Source organism: Mobula hypostoma, chromosome 7 (assembly GCF_963921235.1).
Source record: "Mobula hypostoma chromosome 7, sMobHyp1.1, whole genome shotgun sequence".
Lineage (NCBI taxonomy): Eukaryota > Metazoa > Chordata > Chondrichthyes > Myliobatiformes > Myliobatidae > Mobula > Mobula hypostoma.
Window position 1 is genome coordinate 84,510,841 of NC_086103.1, and position 21,732 is coordinate 84,532,572.

Below are 21,732 nucleotides of genomic sequence, written 5' to 3' on the forward strand. Positions count from 1 at the left end.
CTTGCCTAATACATTGTCAAGCGGTTTGTTCTTTGGCCTAATTAACATGATGGGATAGTTATCAGATGAACTTCCTGTACCTGCTTGTGAGACGGAACGCTTTCCAGAGGACCTGAGCTGAGCCACTGGGGCACCATTATTTCATACTTTGTGATGTGGTCGTACTTGTACATCTTTGGCTTCAGGTTACTGGTTCGCCCTGGGAAACAAGAAAAGGACATGTAAATTGGCAGACAGGTCACGTTCCGAGAATCTGCAGCAAATGTTTCCCTCTACAGACTTAAATTTTTGCCCGCTAATTCATCCCCCCAATGTTGATTGTGATTGCACTGCTGACAATCATCTCTTCGACTTCAACAAAGCAAATGTGGTCAAATGCAGACAGGGTAATTGATGTTTCTATGCATATACCCCGATAAATTGGCAAGTGACACTGCTCTTCCTCACTCCACCTCCAGCCCACTTCAGCCTGAACTTCCCTACAACTCCACAGAACAGAGAACAAGACAACACAGGATTACGCCATTTGGCCTACAACTGTCTGTGCAAAACAACTCTCAAGCAAAGTAATCCCAATCTATTCCCTCCTATTCATGGATCCATTGAAACATGCCTTAAACATTGCTATCACATTTGCTTCTACCTCTTCCCCTGGCACCATCCCTCAGGTACCTACCCTCCCCTGGCACCATGCTTTGGGTACCTACCCCTTCCCCTGGCACCATGCTTCGGGTACCTACCCCTTCCCCTGGCACCATGCTTCGGGTACCTACCTCTTCCCCTGGCACCATGCTTCAGGTACCTACCCCTTCCCCTGGCACCATGCTTCGGGTACCTACCTCTTCCCCTGGCACCATGCTTCGGGTAGCTACCCCTTCCCCTGGCACCATGCTTCGGGTAGCTACCCCTTCCCCTGGCACCATGCTTCGGGTAGCTACCCCTTCCCCTGGCACCATGCTTCGGGTAGCTACCCCTTCCCCTGGCACCATGCTTCGGGTACCTACCTCTTCCCCTGGCACCATGCTTTGGGTACCTACCCTCCCCTGGCACCATGCTTTGGGTACCTACCCCTTCCCCTGGCACCATGCTTCGGGTACCTAAAACTCACTGTGTAAAATAAAACTTGCCTTGTAAATCTTCTTTCATGCTCCCACCTTAAAACGATGCCCACTAATATATGACATTTTGACCCTAGTGGGAAAATAGCTCTAATCATCTGTCTTCGCTATGCCACACATAATTTTATACACATCTATCCGATCACCCCTCAGCCTCTGGCACTCCAGAAAAAAAAAACCATCCAAGTCTGCCCAATCTTTCCTTATAATTAACACACTCCAATTCTGACAACACCCTTTTGAATATTTCTCAAACACGGCCACATCATTCCTGTAATACAGAACTGCACCAAATGTGAAATGTTTTATACAACTTTATTTTTTTTAATTTATTGAGAATGAGCACAGAACAGACTCTTTTGGCCCTTCAAGCCTTGCCACCCAGCAATCCACCGAACTTAATTCAGCAGATTAGGAATCTTTTTCTTTACTTCAGATCAAAAGAGAACTGAAGTCAATGTTAGGGCCTCTCTCCTCTCATCTGATCCTTGCCCAACATAAGGGATGTGATTGCACTGGAGAGAGCAATCATAGGATGTTGTTTGGGATGCAGTATTTCAGTAATGGGGAGAAACACAAGATTGCCCTCCAGCAATCACCTCCACCTTCACCCAACACCCCTCCACTCCTAGCTGGTTCCATCTGCCCTTTGTTTTGCCTGCTTCAGCCCATCACCTATCCGTCTATCTGACAACTCCACCCCTCCCCTTTCCCCACCTGACTCCATCTGCCCATCGTCCTTCATCCTTCTTCAATCCACCAATTACCTACTAATCCCTAGCTCACACTTCCCACTTTCCTTATTACACAGGCATCTTCCCCCTCAAGTCTGTCCTTATATAGAACCTTGACCCAAAACATCGACAATTTCTTCCCCACAAAATCCTACACCTACAGATGTGTTTTTTTTTGCTCCTGTAATGCCCTGGTTCACATTTTTACTGTTATACTGTTAGTATTTCATTTAGCAGTTCTGTAAGAGCAGTCTGTTCTGCTGTCAGCCTGTTTGGATTATTGTTGAAGATAAGGAGTGATGAAGATTGTGTGCCATCCAATTAGGATCATGGAACTGTGGGGAGGTTGTTCTGGTGAGGGACACTAAGGTTGGTCTTGGGGTTTTTTTGTTCAGTGGGAGATGAAGAGAGAAGATGCTGGAGAAAACAGGTCGTAGGATTCGATGAAGACAGGTGCCGAGATTCATTGACGATCGGTGAATATGGTGAAACGTTGAGCTCCAACTTGTGCACATTTGACTGTTTAATTAAAATGGGCCCTTTTCTTTTTGTTTTTCTTTACTAACCCTTTAGTTAAGATTCATAAATATGGTTCCTTTTACCGTATGTAGTCAGTTATTTCATGGCACTAATTTGTAGCAGGGTAGCAAATTACACAGCGTCCACACAAACCGGGGTTTGGGATGGGAGAGCAGTCTCAATCTCACTGGTTTGGCGGAACCGGAGAACGTCTTCCCTAGATTTACGCTGTCAAGGAAACGGGGGGGGGGGGGGGGCGGGGTTCATTCCTTTTGCTTGATTCCAGCATTTGGAGTCTCTTGTCTACGTGAACATAAGAATCATGATTGTTACATCACGAGGGGCACAGAAAGATGGAATGCGCTCAGTATTTCTCCAGTGGTTATGGAATCATTGTTGTAAGATGAGAGGGGAAAGATATTACAAGAACTTGAGGGGCAACTTTATTTACATACAATGATTGCTATGTATGCAGGATGAGCTGCCAAATGAAGTTGCTGAGGCTGGTGTAACCACAATAACATTTGAAAAGACAGTTGGATAGGTACATGGATTAAAAAGGTTTAAAAGGTTATGGCCCAAACACGTGCAAATTGGGCTAGCTTGGATGTGGCATCATGGTCAAGATGAACCAGTTTGACCAAAGGGCTTGTTTCCATGCGACATAACTATGATTGTCCAGTTAGCTATGTAGAACAGCTGTAAGTAATCCTGAGTTCTCCGGTATGACTCCATGCTAAACTAGCCTGAATTTATGGTTACTACCACAATGCACAAATTAATTTATACTTTTACATTACTTAATGCAAACCAAGTATGTAATTAATTGATTACCAGGTAAGGCTTAGGATGCAAACTTGCCTGCAAGTGTAGTTGTTGATCTAAATTAGCCAGGACTACCTGAGGTGAAGCTCTCAGTAAATGCACAAGGAAGAAATGAGGACAAGATTGTGCTGATAGGATGTGATGAAGCAAGATGAGAGGAAGTGCATGTGTGACAGGAAACATCAGCACAGACTGGTGAAGACAAACAAGTTGCTTTCACACCTTAGGTTCTCTGTAATTCCATGTATTACTCAGCACTCATCCATTCTCATTAACCCTTCTGTTAACCAGTAGCACTAATACAAGAGCAAAATACACATGAACACACAAAGGAGCCCATGAACTTCAGAACATTAACAAGTGCCACGATGCTTGTTCATAAATGTGTTGTCAACACAAGGATTCAATGAGTCTGACCTGTTCAAGCTCAACACCATTATTGTCTAATTGCCCCACCCTAGAATATATTAATTTGTCTGCTAATCTTGTAGAATTTATTCATCACATTCAGCTTTCCTGTGACTTCCTGATTTTCTCCCCTGAAGGAGCAGCGGAAGACAGAAAAGCCAATATTTCCAAACGTTCGTGTACTACATATTCCAACACAACCTCAAGCTCAATTCAGTACATGCCATTCTGCAAACTGAAACTGATAACTGCTTCAGATAAGTTGATCGTGCAGATGCATTACCAAATATAAATGGCAAATTCAGATGATGTTGAAGATTTTAAAAAAGCTGTATAATATTATTATAATCTCACACTCTGAAAAGGGCTATCTGGCAAAATTGCTCTATGTCAGGTTATACTCCAGATTAACCTACTCCCAGCTCATCTTTACCTCACTTTATTGACAAAACTTTCAAGGCTTTATTTGGCAAAGGAACTTTAATAAAGGTGGGGATATTTGGGAGAGAGCTGTCAAGACAGGTCACTGGGGCTTAAGACAGGACAAAATGTCAATTTTACTACAGCAGAGTCGTTCCCCCAGATTAAACATTCCCATGTCAAGAGTTCAAATCTAGAGACATTCTCCTTGAGTACACCTTGAGTACTGTGTACAATTTTGGTCTCCATATTGTGTGAGGGATGTGTAAACACTGGAGAGAGAAAGGTGACTTGACTCAGTCCAGGTCTGCAGGGTATGAGCTATGAAGAAAGATTGAAAGAATTCAATTTTTTTAGCCTATGTAGACATAGAATGAGAGAAGACATGATAGAAGTGTTCAAAATCATTAAGGGCATAAGTAAATTGGATGCCAGCTGCTGCTTCAAAATTAATCCAACACCAAGGGCACACGGCCATAGGTGGAGACTGGTTAAAGGGAGATTTCAGACTAACATCAGGAAGCATTTCTTTACACAGTGAGTTGTGGACACATGGAACAAACTACCTAGTTATGTATTTAAGAGTAGTACCTCAGATAGTTTCAAATCTAAATGTGCTAGTTATTTCAACACACTATGTGAATAAGAATTTGGCAAACTTTGTTGGGCCGAATGGCCTGTTCTTGTCAAAACTTTTGCTCTAACATTCACGGTGAGCAGACCTTTTGCCCTGATTCCTGGGCTCCTGCCATGACGTATTCATGTTTCCAAGTTAAACCCCAAGCTGTGGAATATCAGCCTCAGCTGAGTGCCTGCACTGAATAAGTGGGCTCCCCATGGACAACATAAATATCCACAAATCTCCCAGATCTCAACCTCCCTGTGAGCCCGTGACAGGGATAAGTACAACTGTCCCAGTAGAATGAACCGGGGAAATTTGTTGCCTGACGAATCCAAGCTGGGTTTGGATTAAACTTAATTCAATTTGGTTTTAATTATGTATTTTAGTCCTTTAACTTGCAAAAATATTCACTGATTTTTATGAAAAATATTTCTATATGAGAAAAAGACTTTGAATGTCTGTGAAGGCAAATGAATACAGGAAAATAGGGGCAGGAATAGGACATCAGGTCCCTCAGGCCAGTGCTAACATTCAATATACCCCAGCAAGTTGCCCTCCACCAGAAGGAATTCCAGAGATTCACCTCATCATGCAAGAAGAAATTCCAACTTCCTTCAGATTTACCTAACTGCCCACTTACCTGGTAATGATACTGTTGTTCAAACTATTCTAAGTGCAGCTGCCTATCTACACTGCAGCATAAAGTGGAATAGATACAAACAACAACATATACCATCTCTGTCTCTGTGCTACTCTCAGAACATTGTCGAAACATTTAGAAAAACACTTGAATGACCAACTGCAAGAGGTCTACACATCAAATGAAGGTAAATGGGACTAGTATAAATACGTAAAATGGGACTAGTATAGATAAGTAAAATGGTTAGTATAACTATGATGGGCTGAAAGGTCTGATGTACAACTCTGCATATCTATAGACCTATGGATATCAATTCTTTGTTCACTAGGTTGGAGGCACTGTTCCTAATGCACATATTCCTACATAAAGCTTTGATCTTATAACTTTGCAGTTACTGTGCTTTTTAACACCCTGTTACTGCAGTGTACAACAACAAGTTATAACAATGCAGAAACTGTTACACAGCAAAGCTGCCCCAAGTATCACCAACCAGAAATAATTGACTAGAAACCACATGAGGACACCTTAAGACTGATACCCAAAAGATTTATTGGAAGGCAAATGTTTTAAGGAACTTAATAAAAGAAATAAAGGGCCATAAGACTATAAGATATAGGAGCAGAATTAGGCCATTTGGCCCATCGAGTCTGCTCTACCATTTCATCATGGCTGATCCATTTCCCTCTCAGCCTTAATCTCCCACCTTCTCTCTATATTCCTTCTTAACCTGACTAATCAAGAATCTATCAACCTCTGCCTTAAACATGCCCAGTGTCTTGGCCTCCACAGTCACTGTGGGAATGAATTCCACAGATTCACCACTCCAGCTAAAGAAATTCCTCCTCATCTCTGTTCAAAAACGATACCCCTCTATTCTGAGGCTGTGTCCTCTGGTCTTAGACACCCCCACCATAAGAAACATCTTCTCCAATCTATTCTATGAAAGTCTTTCAGCATTCAATAGGTTTCAATGAGGTCACCTTCATTCTTCTGAATTCCAGTGAATACATGCCCAGAGGCATCTGACACTCTTCATATGACAAGCCATTCAAACCTGGAATCATTTTGTGAACCTTCTCTGAAACCTCTTGAATGTCAGCACATCCTTTCTTAGTTAAGGGGACCAAAACTGCTCACAATGCTCCAAGTGAGGCCTCACCAGTGCTTTATAAAGTCTCAACATTACATCCTTGCTTTTATATTCCAGTCCACTTGAAATGAACACTAACATCACATTTGCCTTCCTCGACTCAACCTCCAAATTAACCTTCAGGAAATCCTACATGAAGACTCCCAAGTCCCTTTGCACCTCAGTCTTTTTTCAATTTTCTGTCCTTTTAGAAAACAGTTTAAAAGGAGGCAGAGAGGTTTAGCAAAGGCATTCCAGAACCAGGAATCTTGGCAACTGAAAGTACAACTGCCAATGGGAAAGTAATTAAATTTAACAATGCTTAAAAAGCCAAATTAGAGGAGCATAGATGTCACAGATGGTTGTAGAATTATAGATTATAGAAAGAGTGATGGCCATGTCCATGCAGGATTTAAAATAAACAAGGAAGAGAATACCAATATCAAGATGTTGCTTAACCAGGACCAGTTTTGGTCAGCCAGCAGAGCTAATTAGACGAAAAGGACATTGCAAGTTTGAGTCAGGGCAGCAATTATTTGCATGAGCTCAAGTTTATGGAGAACAAAAGGGAAATCAGCGGCGGTAACTATGGAACAGGTGAGGGTATCAGCCACCTTCCGCCACCTTCAATAAAAATGCCATCCCCTTCTCGCAATTCCTTTGTCTCCTCCGCATCTGCTCTCAGAATGAGGCTTTTCATTCCAGGACGAGGGAGATGTCCTCCTTTTTTAAAGAAAGGGGCTTCCCTTCCTCCACCATCAACTCTGCTATCAAATGCATCTCCCCCATTTCACGCACATCTGCTCTCACCCCATCCTCCCACCACCCCACTAGGAATAGGGTTCCCCTTGTCCTCACCTACCACCCCACCAGCCTTCGGGTCCAACATATTATTCTCCGTAATTTTCGCCACGTCCAACGGGATCCCACCACTAAGCACATCTTTCCCTCTCCCCCCCCCCCACCGCTTTCCGCAGGGATCGCTCCCTACGTGCCTCCCTTGTCCATTCGTCCCCCTCCATCCCTCCCCACCGATCAACCTCCTGGCACTTATCCTTGTAAGCCGAACAAGTGCTACACATGCCCTTACACTTCCTCCCTCACCACCATTCAGGGCCCCAGACAGTCCTTCCAGGTGAGGTGACACTTCACCTGCAAGTCGGCTGGGGTGATATACCTCGTCCAGTGCTCCCGATGTGGCCTTCTATATATTGGCGAGACCCGACGCAGACTGGGAGACCGCTTTGCTGAACATCTACGCTCTGTCTGCCAGAGAAAGCAGGATCTCCCAGTGGCCACACATTTTAATTCCACGTCCCATTCCCATTCTGATATGTCTATCCATGGCCTCCTCTACTGCAAAGATGAAGCCACACTCATGTTGGAGGAACAACATCTTATATTCCGTCTGGGTAGCCTCCAACCTGAAGGCATGAACATTGACTTCTCTAACTTCCGCTAAGGCCCCACCTCCCCCTCGTACCCCATCTGTCATTTATTTATATACACACATTCTTTTTCTCTCTCTCCTTTTTCTCCCTCTGTCCCTCTCACTATACCCCTTGCCCATCCTCCGGGTTTTTCCCCCCCTCCCCCTTTTCTTTCTCCCTAGGCCTCCTGTTCCATGATCGTCTCATAGCCTTTTTGCCAGTCACCTATCCAGCTCTTGGCTCCATCCCTCCCCCTCCTGTCTTCTCCTATCATCTTGGATCTCCCCCTCCCCCTCCCACTTTCAAATCTCTTACTAGCTCTTCTTTCAGTTAGTCCTGACGAAGGGTCTCGGCCCGAAACGTCAACTGTACCCCTTCCTAGAGATGCTGCCTGGCCTGCTGCATTCACCAGCAACTTTGATGTGTGTTGCTTGAATTTCCAGCATCAGCAGATTTCCTCGTGTAGGGTGTCAGCTCATTAGCTGAAACGGGACATGTCACAGAGGCAGAAGAGGTGTTGTGATGACACGTATATGATTCAAACCTCAAGTCTACATCCAATGACACCAAGTTTGAGAGTAAACTGATTGAGATTGGGAGTTACCAACCTATTAGACTTGTTAATTGTAAACATTAACCCTTAGCTTTCCCAGAGGATGTTCCTTGTTCATAAGCAGCCCGTACAGGTTTTTTTCCAAAACAGCAACAAGGAAACCTTCATTAAAAGCAAACAAATAAATGGGAAATAGCTTAGACATTATAGAATTTTACCAGGTGTAGCAACTGGTTAGAATTAGGCCTTCAAATCCCATCAGTTATCAACAAATTGACACTTAAAAAGCTGACATTGTTTGCATAACCTCCAGAGGCATCTAGAGAGGAAACTGGGGCAAGGATTTAGGATGTGGGACAATCCCTACTTGGCGACACATAGTGATTGCAGGATTCCCTATCTTCATCCCAGTTATCAGTTAGACCAAATCAATGTGGGTCACTGATTCATCCCTGACACTTTTCTTCGCACTGTTGTAACTAAATGTTATAATTATGTGGTTTTGTCAGTTTTAGTCTTGGTTTGTCCTGTGTTTCTGTGATACCTTTCTGGAGGAACATTGTATCATTTTTTAATGCATGCATTTCTAAATAACAATAAACGAGGACTGTGTGTCCTCATAATCTAATCTAATAGTCCACCAAACTGTTTCTTTCACTTCTTTTATGTCTGCTTTTCACCTTAAGTGCATTTCTAGAACTGTTAGAGCCTGCAATTTACAGTTTGGCGATTGATTGAGTGATCTAGCACTTAGCTGTCTCCAAGAAGATTCCAGGAAGCAAACACAAGCTCAAAGCAGTTTCGAGGCAAAGGAGCTTGGAGATGGAGTGCAAGTCAATGATCGACTCCATTTTGCCAATTAAAGCCTCGAGGAAGATTGAACCGTTGAGGCAAATGCTGAAGACAAACAAGGGTTCATTACCAACTACCTGCCTTGTGGCAGCAGGGACAGATCTCCCTGCTGCCAGAGAAAGAGTCTATGTAGAAGTCTATCACTCACTATTGCTGGAACGTAGGCCTCTGTGTTCTAGTAGGATTTCTTTATCTTGATGCTGTCAGAGGATGTTACAAAATTCTGCATTTATGGATTGGACTATAGATTTTTTTTTACAGTCTTATGGTCTTTATCTTCTGTGTTTTCATGCATTCTTTCTTGTTGCCGTGTGGTGTGATGTGTTAGTTTTATTGTGCAAGCGGAGAGGGTTTGGGGGTTGGTGTTCTTGTTGCCGCTTGACACACTTTGTTAGTTTTTTTGAGCAGAGGAGGGGTGAATTGGGGATATGATGATTGTGTGGGTAGATGGGTTTGAGTTTTTTCTTTGAACAACTTGCATGGTTTTCTTTGTTTCATGGCTATCTGGAGAAGATGAATCTCAGGGTTCTATACTGCAAACATACTTTGATAATAAATGAACCCTTGAACCTTTTTTTGAGCCTTTAAAGGGTGTGACCTGTAAGGAGAGGCTGAACAGGCTGGACAGAACTGGTTGTTTTCTCTTTGGGCATCAGAGACTGAGGGACAACTTGACAGGAGAGTACAAGTCCATGAGAGACATAGATAGAGCAGACAGTCAGAATATTTTTCTCAGGGCAGGAATGTCAAATAGAGAATGTTGATTTAAGGAGAAAGGGATAAAATTTTGGTTTTATCACCCTTATCATCCTGGAGCCAGAAGCGACATGGGTGAGCTGCTCACATGTGCTTGTGTTGGGCTGAAGCCACTATTGGAGGTTCCGAATAAAGATGTGTTAGTTTGGAGGTCTGCTTCATCTCAGAGCTTGGCAGTATGTTTGCCGATGTTTCAGTTCCAATCAAGAAGCTTTCATCAGTGCACAGCTGACTATCAATTGCGCACTGACGATGGCTTCTTGATTGGAGCTGAAACGTCTGCAAACATTTTGCCAAGCTCAGCGACCAACCAGATTCCAAACAGCCAACCCGAGTTACCGATATTCCGCAAGGTGTTATTTTACCCATGCTGTTTGTCTTTATTAAGAACAAACACAACTTATAGGATGAGGGTATAGAGTTTAATTCAGAAACACAGACAAAATGCTGGAGGAACTCAGCAGGCCAGGCAGCATTTATGAAAAAAAGTACAGTCAACGTTTTGGGTCAAGACCCTTCAGCAGGACTGGAGAAAAAAAAAGATGAGGCGTAGATTTAAAAGGTGGGGGAGGGGAAGGAGAAACACAAGGTGATAGGTGAAGAATAGAGCTGCAAAGTTGATTGGTGAAAGAGATACAGGGCTAGAGAAGGGAGAATATAGCACGAGAGGACAGAAGGCCTTGGAAGAAAGAAAATGGGGAGAAGGAAGGCAACAGGCAGGCAAAGAGATAACACAAGCCTCTTATTACCCCTCAAACAGGACCCCACTAAGGACACCAGACCATTGTCTCCCACACCATCACTGACCTTATTAGCTCTGGGGATCTGCCATCCACTGCCACCAACCTCATCATTCCCACACCCCACACCTCCCATTTCTACCTCCTACTCAAGATCCACAAACATGCTTGTCCAAGTAAACCCATCAATGCTGCCCTCAATTGCATCTCTCATTTTACGCATGTCTGCCCTCACCCCATCCTCCCACCACCTACTAGGGATAGGGTTCCTTTTGTCATATACCCATAACCATATAACAATTACAACACGGAAACAGGCCATCTCGGCCCTTCTAGTCCGTGCCGAACTCTTACTCTCACCTAGTCCCACTGACCTGCACTCAGCCCATAACCCTCCATTCCTTTCCTGTCCATATAGCTGTCCAATTTAACTTTAAACGACAACATCGAACCTGCCTCAACCACTTCTGCTGGATGCTCATTCCACAAAGCTACAACTCTCTGAGTAAAGAAGTTCCCCCTCATGTTACCCCTAAACTTTTACCCCCTAACTCTCAACTCATGTCTCCTTGTTTGAATCTCCCCCACTCTCAATAGAAAAAGCCTATCCATGTCAACTCTATCTATCCCCCTCATAAATTTAAATACCTCTATCAAGTCCCCCCCTCAACCTTCTACGTTCCAAAGAATAAAGACCCAACTTGTTCAACCTTTCTCTGTAACTTAGGTGATGAAACCCTGGTAACATTCTAGTAAATCTTCTCTGTACTCTCTCTATTTTGTTGACATCTTTCCTATAATTCAGTGATCAAAACTGTACACAATACTCCAAATTTGGCCTCAGCAATGCCTTGTACAATTTCAACATTACATCCCAACTCCTATACTCGAATGGCCTACTCCTGCACCTATTTTCTATGTTTCTATACTCAATGCTCTGATTTATAAAGGCCAGCATACCAAAAGCTTTCTTCACCACCCTATCCACATGAGATTCCACCTTCAGAGAACTATGCACCATTATTCCTAGATCCCTCTATTCTACTGCATTCTTCAATGCCCTACAATTTACCATGCATGTCCTATTTTGATTAGTCCTACCAAAATACAGCACCTCACGTTTATCAGCATTAAACTCCATCTGCAATCTTTCAGCCCACTCTTCTAACTAGCCTAAATCTCTCTGCAAGCTTTGAAAACCTACTTCATTATCTACATCTCCACTGACCTTAGTATCATCTGCATACTTACTAATCCAATTTACCACCCCATCATCCAGATCATTAATGTACATGACAAACAACATTGGACCCAGTACAGATCCCTGAGGCACACCACTAGTCACCAGCCCATCAGCCTCTGCATCCAGCACATAATTCTCCACAACTTCCACCATCTGCAACAGGATCCCATCTCTAAGCACATCTTTCCCTCCACCCCCCACCCCCCAGGGATCACTCCCTATGCGACTCCCTTGTCCATTTGTCCCTCCCCACTGATCTCCCTCCCGGCACTTATCCTTGCAAACGGAACAAGTGCTACACCTGCCTCTACACCTCCTCCCTCACCACCATTCAGGGCGCCAAAACAGTCCTTCCAGGTGAGATGACACTTCACCTATGAGTCTATTGGGGTCATAAACTGTGTCCAGTGGTCCTGGTGTGGTCTCCTATTTATCGGTAAAACCCAACACAGGTTAGGAAACCACTTTGCTGAGCACCTATGCTTCGTCCACCAGGAGCAGGTTCTCCCAGTTGCGACCCATTTTAATTCCACTTCTCATTCCGATATGTCTGTCCACGGCCTCCTCTATTGTCACAATGAAGCCACACTCAGCTTGGAGGAACAACACCTTATATTCTGTCTGGTATCATCCACCTGATGGCATGAACGTCAATTTCTCGAACTTCCGGTAATACCGTCCCCCTTCACCATTCCCATCTCCTATTCCCTCACTTTGCCTACCCATCACCTCCTTCTGGTGCTCCCCCTCTTTTTACTTCCATGGCGTTCTGTCCTCTCCTACTACATTCCCCCTTCTCCAGCCCTGTATCTCTTTCACCAATCAACATCCGAGCTCTTTACTTCACACCTTCCCCTCCTGGTTTCACATATCACGTTGTGTTTCTCCCTCCCACCTTTTAATTCAACTCATCTTTTTTCCCCTCCAGTCCTGCTGAAGGGTCTTGGCTCGAAATGTGGACGGTACTGTTCTTTGTTAGATGCTGCCTGGCCTGCTGAGTTCCTCCAGCATTTTGTGTGTGTTGCTTGGATTTCCAGCATTGGCAGATTTTCTCTTGTTTGCGTTTAATTCACCATTGTATTCAGTGCAGATATTGAAAGCCAAAGGTCCTGTTCCTGTGTTGTACAGTTCTACAATCAATAAAATAGAATGCTTCACCACCCACCCAGATCCTAGGTGATTGTCTATCAACCTCATTATCCTGCCCTAGTTTTGCATTTGACAATCAGCTGCAATTAGCTATGCTGAGTGTCATCAGGTGGGTCAACCCTTGCCAGAGAAGCAATGGGTCAATTCCATCAGTGCTGATCACCTGCACAGCATTAGCTGATGAAATCCGGTGATTTCCTTCCCATCACTCTACAGCCTTTTAGGGTCCAGTCTTTGAATTTTGTCAACTCATGCCCACATTCTCTGGGCTTGGCAATGCAATAAGCATCCCTGAAATCTAAGCCAAGCACTTAAAAACTCTGTTTGCAAGTGAACTCAGAGTTTCAAAGTGCATTTATTACCAAAGAATGTACAAATTATACAGCTTTGAGATTTGTTTCTTTACAGGCAGTCACAAAGCAAGGAACCCGAAAGAACCCAGTTGAAAAATAAGACCATTGTCCCCCAGTGCCCACAGAGAAAGGGGAAAAAAAAACTCAGAACAAATTATATAAACACTGGACACAAGCAACAACAACGGAATTCCAAACCAAATTGAGTCCTTAGATCCAAACCCCCAGAGGAGGCCCAAAGCTTCAGTATTCGGTTCACCATATTAGTGGGGTAAAGTTCACAGACACAAAGCACAGCAGACAGGGGCAGCCTCACAGCCTTAGCATCGCAGAGAGAGAAGCCCCAGGACCATCAGTGCTGGCGTTTAAATTGTCCGAAACTCGCACTAGGACCTGGGCCCCACCACCGGTGAATCGCTCCAGGCCTAGATTTCACTACTGCAGGAGCTGTTCTTGACCTCTCCAAATCGGCTTAGCGTCCAGAGAGATCCAACCTCATCTGACTCTCCACACCCTGCCTTTCCAGTCTATATGCGCCAACATTTAGATTGTCCAAACACCAGATTATACTTCACACTAGGACCCAGGCGAGTTGCTCCACACCTAGAACACGCCACCCATCGATTAACTTTGGACCTGGATTTCACTGCTGAAGAAGCTGTTTTAAACCTCTCCAGTTCAGTTCGGTGAACTTTTGAGTGATTTACAAAGCAGGGATGTATCTTCACTTGTCACTCCTGAATAAAAAAATAACCAACTCTCATTTATTGGCCAATAATATGATGTCATCATCTGAATGTTAAAGTTGAGACTCTCTGTACAATTGGAACATTAATATCTTGGATATATATCATGAAGGAAAAACTTTTAGGACAAAGAAGAAAGGACAGAGGATTGAGATACATAGCGTTTGCCGACTCCCAGAGCCTGTATAGGGCAAATGGCCTCATTATTTGTTCCCAATTTACGAATGCAATGTGTATTATGGACACCAGCCAGTTCCTCTACACTGATGACTCTCAGCATTACATCACCTCCTTAAACTTGCGCACAGAAAGAGCAGGTCCCATTACACTTCGGCCAAAGTAAGCGTTCTAAAAGGAGCAGCACTGAGGAATTTATAGAAAAAGGCACTTCAAAATTAGTAGTTTCATCTGTCAAAAAACCTTTTATGTCCTAACATGAGGAGAGACGAGTATTTCCAGGCTGGAAAGTTAGACAAATTGGACAGAAGGAAATGATGATAAAAATGGATTGAAATAAGATTTGTGTTCAAGAGGATGATCAAGGTGCTGTAGCAGAACACAGAATAGTACTGTACAGCAACAGACCCTCTGGCTCACAATGCCTTCACCAACCATGATGCCGAGTTAAACCAAGCTCATCTCCCTGCACATTGTCCACACCACAACCCTCTAATCCCTGTGTGCTCATATATCTGCCTAATGTCTCTCAAATTTTACTTTCATATCTGCTTCTATCATCTCCCCTGGCCGTACATCGCAGAGGTGTCTTTTAACTCTATATAAAAGCACTTGCCTCATGAATCTCATTTAAATTCTACCTCCTCCCCCCCCCCCCAACATTAATCCTGTGCCTTCTAGTATTTGACATTTCATCCATGGGGTAAGACTCTATCTACCCTGTCTATGCCTTTCATAATTTTATAAACTTCCCCCAGTCACTCACTGCAGAGAAAGTAATCCAAATGTATCCAATTTCTCCTTGCAGCTAATACTCTCCAATCCAGTTAATATCCCAGTGAACTTCTCTTCCAACCTCCCCAGTGCCTCCAAATACTTCCGGTAATACAGTAACCACAACAGCGCATAATACATGTAGTCTGTATGAAGCTTTACACAGCTGCAACATAACTTCCTGACTATTCTCAATGACCCAACTAGGAAAGAGAAGCATGCCTTCCATCTTCTTTACCAATCTATATGCTTGTATTGCCACCTTCAAGGGAAGAGATTGCACAGAGTATAAAGATTGTATAAAAAGCAGTATCTTTACTTCTTGAAGTTCCAAGATCTTTGTGGGATTATCGTATCACAGGTATTTCAAATCACAAGTTATTGCCTTGTAATCGATTCGAACATATCATTATATTAATTTACAGAATTTACAGCTCAGTAGATAGTTCTTTACTGATCATCTACTTACAAGCAGTTCCTTTTTATCTTTTTAAATCCACAAATGTGATTTTCCCCATCTATTCCTTGAGGCAGTGCTTTCTAACCATTTACTGGGTAAAATGTTTCCCTGACGGCCTCGATGGATTTATTATCAAAAATCTCACGCATTTTGCCCCTATTTTTGGACTCATTCCAGGTTTCCTTTCCAAATGGCTTCAGATGCAAGAACCGGTATGTGATGAAGTGACAAAGGAGGCTGAGTGACACCGGTGGCCATCAGGAAGCTCAGCAAACACAGGATGAGATTCACCTGCACAATATCAAGAGATGTGTCATCCTACAGTTTGTGAGCTCCTGTTCAAAATACAAGGGCAAGGTTACCAGCAAGTTCAGTCTTCAAGTACAGGGAGAAGTCATTCCACCCACAGAGGACCACCCAGGAAAGAGTCATGGAAAGCCGTTTAATGCAGCAATGACGGACAGCGCCAACATCACCAACACTGTAAAGCAGACTCAAGAGTGGCTGAAGAAGATCGACAAAACCAGACTCCCTGCTAAATGCAAGACGTGGTTGTACCAACATGGTCTTCGACCAAGACGGGTCTGGATTTTCATGGTGTACGAGCTCCCCATAAGCACCGTAGAAGACATCGTGAGGAACGTCAACAAGCACCTGCGGAGGTGGCTGGGGATTCTTCAGTGGGGCTTTACATGAGATCCAGTGGGGCTCAGACAACTGACCACAGTTCCCATTGTCATCAGTAGTGGAGGAGTTCAAGGTGGCAAAGAGTAGAGTTGTGCTAACACTGGGGGGCTCTGATGATAAGCTAATAAACCAAACAGGAGCCACAACAAAATTAGGATGAAAGTGGGCCCCCCAATTTGGTCATAGACCAGGCAGTGAGCTCCCTGCAATTGAGAGACATCATTGGCAATCCATGCCTCGGACAGCAAGGCCTTAGCTTCCAACGATGCGGGGGGTGCAAGTGCAAAGGATAGGCGTGACAAGGTCCAGGCAGAGGTATGGACCTGTGAGGATGAAAGGTGGGTATTGAAGGCAGTGAAGTTGGGGTCCCAGTACGTCTGAACGAAATGGGATCTTCCCAAGTGCAAGGTCACTTGGGAAGAGCTTTGGAGACCAGAGCCCTTCCACATTTCTTTCCTCCTGCAGTCCGTTTACGACACTCTCCCTACACCATCACAGCTACACACATGGATGCTGAGAGAGGACCCTAACTGCAAGCTTTGTGGTCAGCGGGGTTCACTGGCACACATACTGTCAGGATGCAAAAGAGCTTTATCAGAAGGTTGGTATAGGTGGTGCCATGACAAGGTCCTGCTGTCCCTTGCTGACACACTGGAGTGGGGGAGGTGTAAAAAAGGACCAGCTGGCAGAAAGGCAAACAGGGCAGTCATTTTTGTCAAGGAGAGGGCCACACCAGATATATCAAAGAGGCCTAAATCCAGTCTGCTGCAAACTGCCAAATCATGGGAGATGAGGGTCAATGTGAGGAGGAAGCTGCAGTTCCCAGAGGTGGTGCAAACCACACTTTGACCAGATATTGTACTGTGCTCCACCAATGACCACAAAATCATCCTGGTGGAGCTCACAGTACCATGGGAGGAATAATGTGAGGAGGCTCATGGGAGGAAGGCACTGACGTACTAGTCCTTAGTCCAGGAGTGCAGGGTCAAAGGATGGCAGACATGGCTATTCCCCGTGGAGATCGGCTGCAGAGGGTTCCTGGCAGGGTCGGCTTAGAGGTTGCTGTCTGTGTTGGGCCTCGATGAAAAGAGCAAGAACCAAGCAGCTCGCAGGATGAGGGAGGAAGGAGAAAGAGCCTCTTGCTGGATAAGGAGCAGGTGAGAGGAGTTGAGCTGGAAGTCAGGAGCAGATGGACAGTGACTTGGCCACGACTGCTGACCCGCCAACTGGAGAGTGTAGTGGTTAAGGGTCGAAAGGCTATTAAGGTTGGGTACCACCTGACGACATCTGCTCCTGGTTATCAGATAACTGAAGAAAGCACCACAATGTATGATGCAACTAAGGTATTGAAGTATTACAACCTCTTTGACCCTGAATTTCCATGGCTTTGGAAGCTGAAAGACAGCAAGATCCAGAAGGAGAATTAGTCCATTTGGCCCATTGATCTGTAGTGTATTTAATATTTCAGTAATATTTGAGTAATATTGAAAATACATTGTTCAATTAAATATTCTTTGTTTACACAATCCACTATGGATTATATGCAAGAAAAATGTCAATGACATTTGTCATTATGTCATACGTAAGCACATTACTAAAAAAAGTAACTTCATCCCAGCTCCTGTGCTTTTCCTATTGATTAGTTTCTGGAGTTACAAAACATAACCGTGGTGACGAGGAAGTTTTAAAATAAACCTGAGATGACTACCTACAAGTTAAAGCACAGCACATTTCTCTTTAGCAGCGGAGAGACGCTCTCAAGTTTAAAAAAAGTGCAGGGCCGCCTGGTGGCGCAATGACATCAGCGCCAGACCCTGGAACGGAGGTTCCCGAGTTCAAATCCAGTCAGGGCCGCTCCCAAGTATGCTTTCCATCCGTGCCGGTTGAGTGTCGAGATCGCAGCTCGACCTCGTAAAATAAAAGGGAAAAATGCTGCAAAAACACTGTGTGGGGAGTGGCGCGCCACACAGTCTCTCTCTCGCACCATACTTTGTAAAGGCTTGAAAAAGACATCATCGCTCATACGCACGGACGCACGCACATGCAGACGCACAGGTGCACACGCCAAAAAAAAAGTGCAGCATGATTTTTTTTTGGAAGGAGAGAGACATTTGAAAGCAGAAAATGGAAGAAATTAACAAGCAGTAAGGATGGCTACCTGTGAGTACTGGGTGATAATAATAATAATAAATAAATAAATAGAGCTGAAATAGCTGGCTACACCTGAAAGATAGACACATTTGATCGCACAATAGATAACTGGCTGATGTATACTGAGCGAACTGAGAAGTAGTTTAAAGCAATTGAAATAGCCAAAAAGAAAAGTGCCAGTGTTCCTGAGTGCAAAAGGTGGAAAAGCATACAGTTTACTTAGAAGTTTAACTGTTTCAATAAAATCAGCAGAAATGAGCTTTGCTGATATTAGGAAGATAATGTACGTACATTTCAAACCAAAACCATTGTTGATTGCAGAACATTTTAGGTTTCGTAAATGGAATCAAAAGGTTTGGGAGTCCATTCCAGCTTAAGTGGCTGAAATGAAGAAATTATCCAAGCATTAGACGATAAAACCATAAGATATAGGAGCAGAATTAAGCCACTTAGCCCATCAAGTCTGCTCCACCATTCAATCATGGCTGATCCTTTATTCCTTTTCCTCCTCAACCCCATTTCTCGGCCTTCTCCCTGTAACCTTTGATGCCATGTCCAATCAAGAACCTATCAATCTCTGCCTTAAATACACCCAACCTGGCCTCCACAGCATCATGTGGCAACAAATTCCACAAATTTGCCACCCTCTGGCTAAAGAAATTTCTCTGTATCTCAGTGGACGCCCCTCTATCCTGAGGCTGCGTCCTCTTGTCCAAGACTCTCCCACCATGGGAAACATCCTTTCCACATTCACCATGTCACCATATCTAGGCCTTTCAACATGTCAACATGTCACCATGTCTACGCCTTTCAACATTCGAAAGGTTTCAATGAAATACCCCCTCCTCCTTCTAAATTCCAGCAAATACAGACCCAGAGCCATCAAACATTCCTCGTATGACAACCCTTTCATTCCTGGAATCATCCTTGTGAACCTCTTCTGGACCCTCTCCAATACCAGCACATCTTTTCTAAGATGAAGAGCCCAAAACTGTACACAATACTCAAGGTGAGGCCTCACTAGTGCCTTATAAAGCCACAGCATCACATCCCTGCTCTTGTATTCTACACCACTTGAAATGAATGCTAACATTGCATTTGCCTTCCTCACCACCGACTCAACTTCTAAGTTAACCTTTAGGATGTTCTGCACAAGGTCTCCCAAATCCCTCAGCATCTCAGATTTTTGGATTTTCTCCCCGTTTAGAAAATAGTCCACACATTTATTTCTACTACCAAAGTGCATGACCGTGCATTTTCCAACGTTATATTTCATTTGCCACTTTCTTGCCCATTCTCCTAATCTGGCTAAGTCCTGTTCACTCAACACTACCTGTCCCTCCACCAGTCTTCGTAACATCTGCAAACATGGCAAAAAAAGCTATCTATTTCATCATCTAAATCATTTATATACAGCATAAAAAGTGTCCCAACACCGACCCCTGCGGAACACCACTAGTCACTGGCAGCCAACCAGACAAGGATCCATTTATTCCCACTCCCTGCCTCCTTCCAATCAGCCAATGCTCTAAGCGTGTTAGTATCTTTCCTGTAATACCACAGGTCCTTAACTTGGTATGCAGCCTCATGTGTGGCACTTTGTCAAAGGCCTTCTGAAAGTCCAAATATACAACATCCACTGCATCCCCTTTATCTATCCCACTTGTAATCTCCTCAAAGAATTCCAACAGGTTCGTCAGCCATACTGACCCTGTTCTATCTTGTCCTGTGTCACCAAGTACTCCACCACCTCATCCTTCACAATTGATTCCAACATCTTCCTATCCTCTGAGGTCAGGCTAACTGGTCTATAATTTCCTTTCTGCTGCCTTCATCCTTTCTCAAAGAGTGGAGTAACATTTGCAATTTTTCAGTCCTCTGGCACCCTGCTAGAATCCAATGATTTTTGATAGATCATTGCTAATGTCGCCACAATTTCTAACACTACCTCTTTCAGCACCCTAGGTTCATCTGCAGTTCATCTGGTCCAGGTGACTTATCTACCTTTAGGCCTTTCAGCTTTTAGAGCACCTCCTCCCTTGTAATAGTAACTGCACCCACTTCTCTTCCTTCACACACTATGACATTTGGCATACTGCTAGTGTCTCCCACAGTGAAGACTGATGCAAAATAGTCATTTACTTCAGCAGCCATATCCTTGTCCCCCATTATTATTTCTCCTGCCTCATTTTCTAGCAGTCCTATATCAACTCTCATCTCTTTTCTATTTTTTTTGACACTTGAAGAAGCTTTTACTATCCACTTTGATATTATTTGCTAGCATGCTTTCATATTTCATCTTTTCCCTTTTAATTGCTCAGGACAGGTTTTTAAAAACTTTCCAATCCTCTACCTTCCCACTATTTTTTGCTTTCTTGTATGCCCTCTCTTTTGTTTTTACATTAGCTTTGACTTCCCTTGCCAGCCACAATTGTACTATTTTGCCATTTGAGTATTTCTTCATTTTTGCAATACACGTCTTGCACCTTCCTCATTTTTCCCAGAAACGCATGCCATTGCTGCTCTGCTGACATCCCTGCCAGCAACTCCTTCCAATTTACTTTGGCCAACTCCTCCCTCATACCACTGTAATTTCCCTTACTCCACTGAAATACTGCTACATCAGTCTTTACTTTCTCCCTGTCAAATTTCGAGTTGAACACAATCATATTGTGATCACTGGTTCCTGAAGGTTCTTTTACCTTGAGCACCCGAATCACCTCCCATTCATTACATAACACCCAATCCAGTATAGCTGATCCCCTAGTAGGCTCAACGACAAACTGCTCTAAAAAGTCATCGCTTAGGCATTCAACGAACCCACTCTCCTGAGGTCCATTATCAACCTGATTTTTCCCAATCGACCTGCATGTTAAAATCTCCCATAATATTGTCCTTTTGACATGCCTTTTCTATTTCCCATTGTAATCGCTGGTCCACCTCCCAGCCACTGTCGGGAAGCCTGTATAGGACTGCCATCAGGCTCCTTTTACCCTTGCAGTTTCTAAACTCAACCCACAAGGATTCAACATTTAATAGTCCTTGCCTTTGGTTTCTTTCCCACTCATACTCATACTGCATGGTCTGAAGGGTGGGTGAGCAGAGTACTTCAGATAAAAGCAGGATTAGGCCATTTGGCCATTCAGTCGCCTCCACCATTCAAACATGGCTCGTTTACTTTCCCTCTCAACCACTTTCTCTTGCCTTTCTCACTTCTGATCCTATGTCACATCTTTCTACTGATTT

General features: G+C 43.9%; 1 protein-coding gene across 1 annotated transcript in view; it reads right to left on the reverse strand.

The window, feature by feature from the left end:
• Positions 1 to 21,732, reverse strand: part of adam19b (ADAM metallopeptidase domain 19b) — a 199,658-nt gene that overhangs the window by 150,632 nt on the left and 27,294 nt on the right. The window contains exon 2 of the mRNA XM_063053687.1: positions 81 to 199. Coding sequence (XP_062909757.1) covers positions 81 to 199 — 119 coding nt within the window. The remainder of the gene's footprint in view (positions 1 to 80; positions 200 to 21,732) is intronic.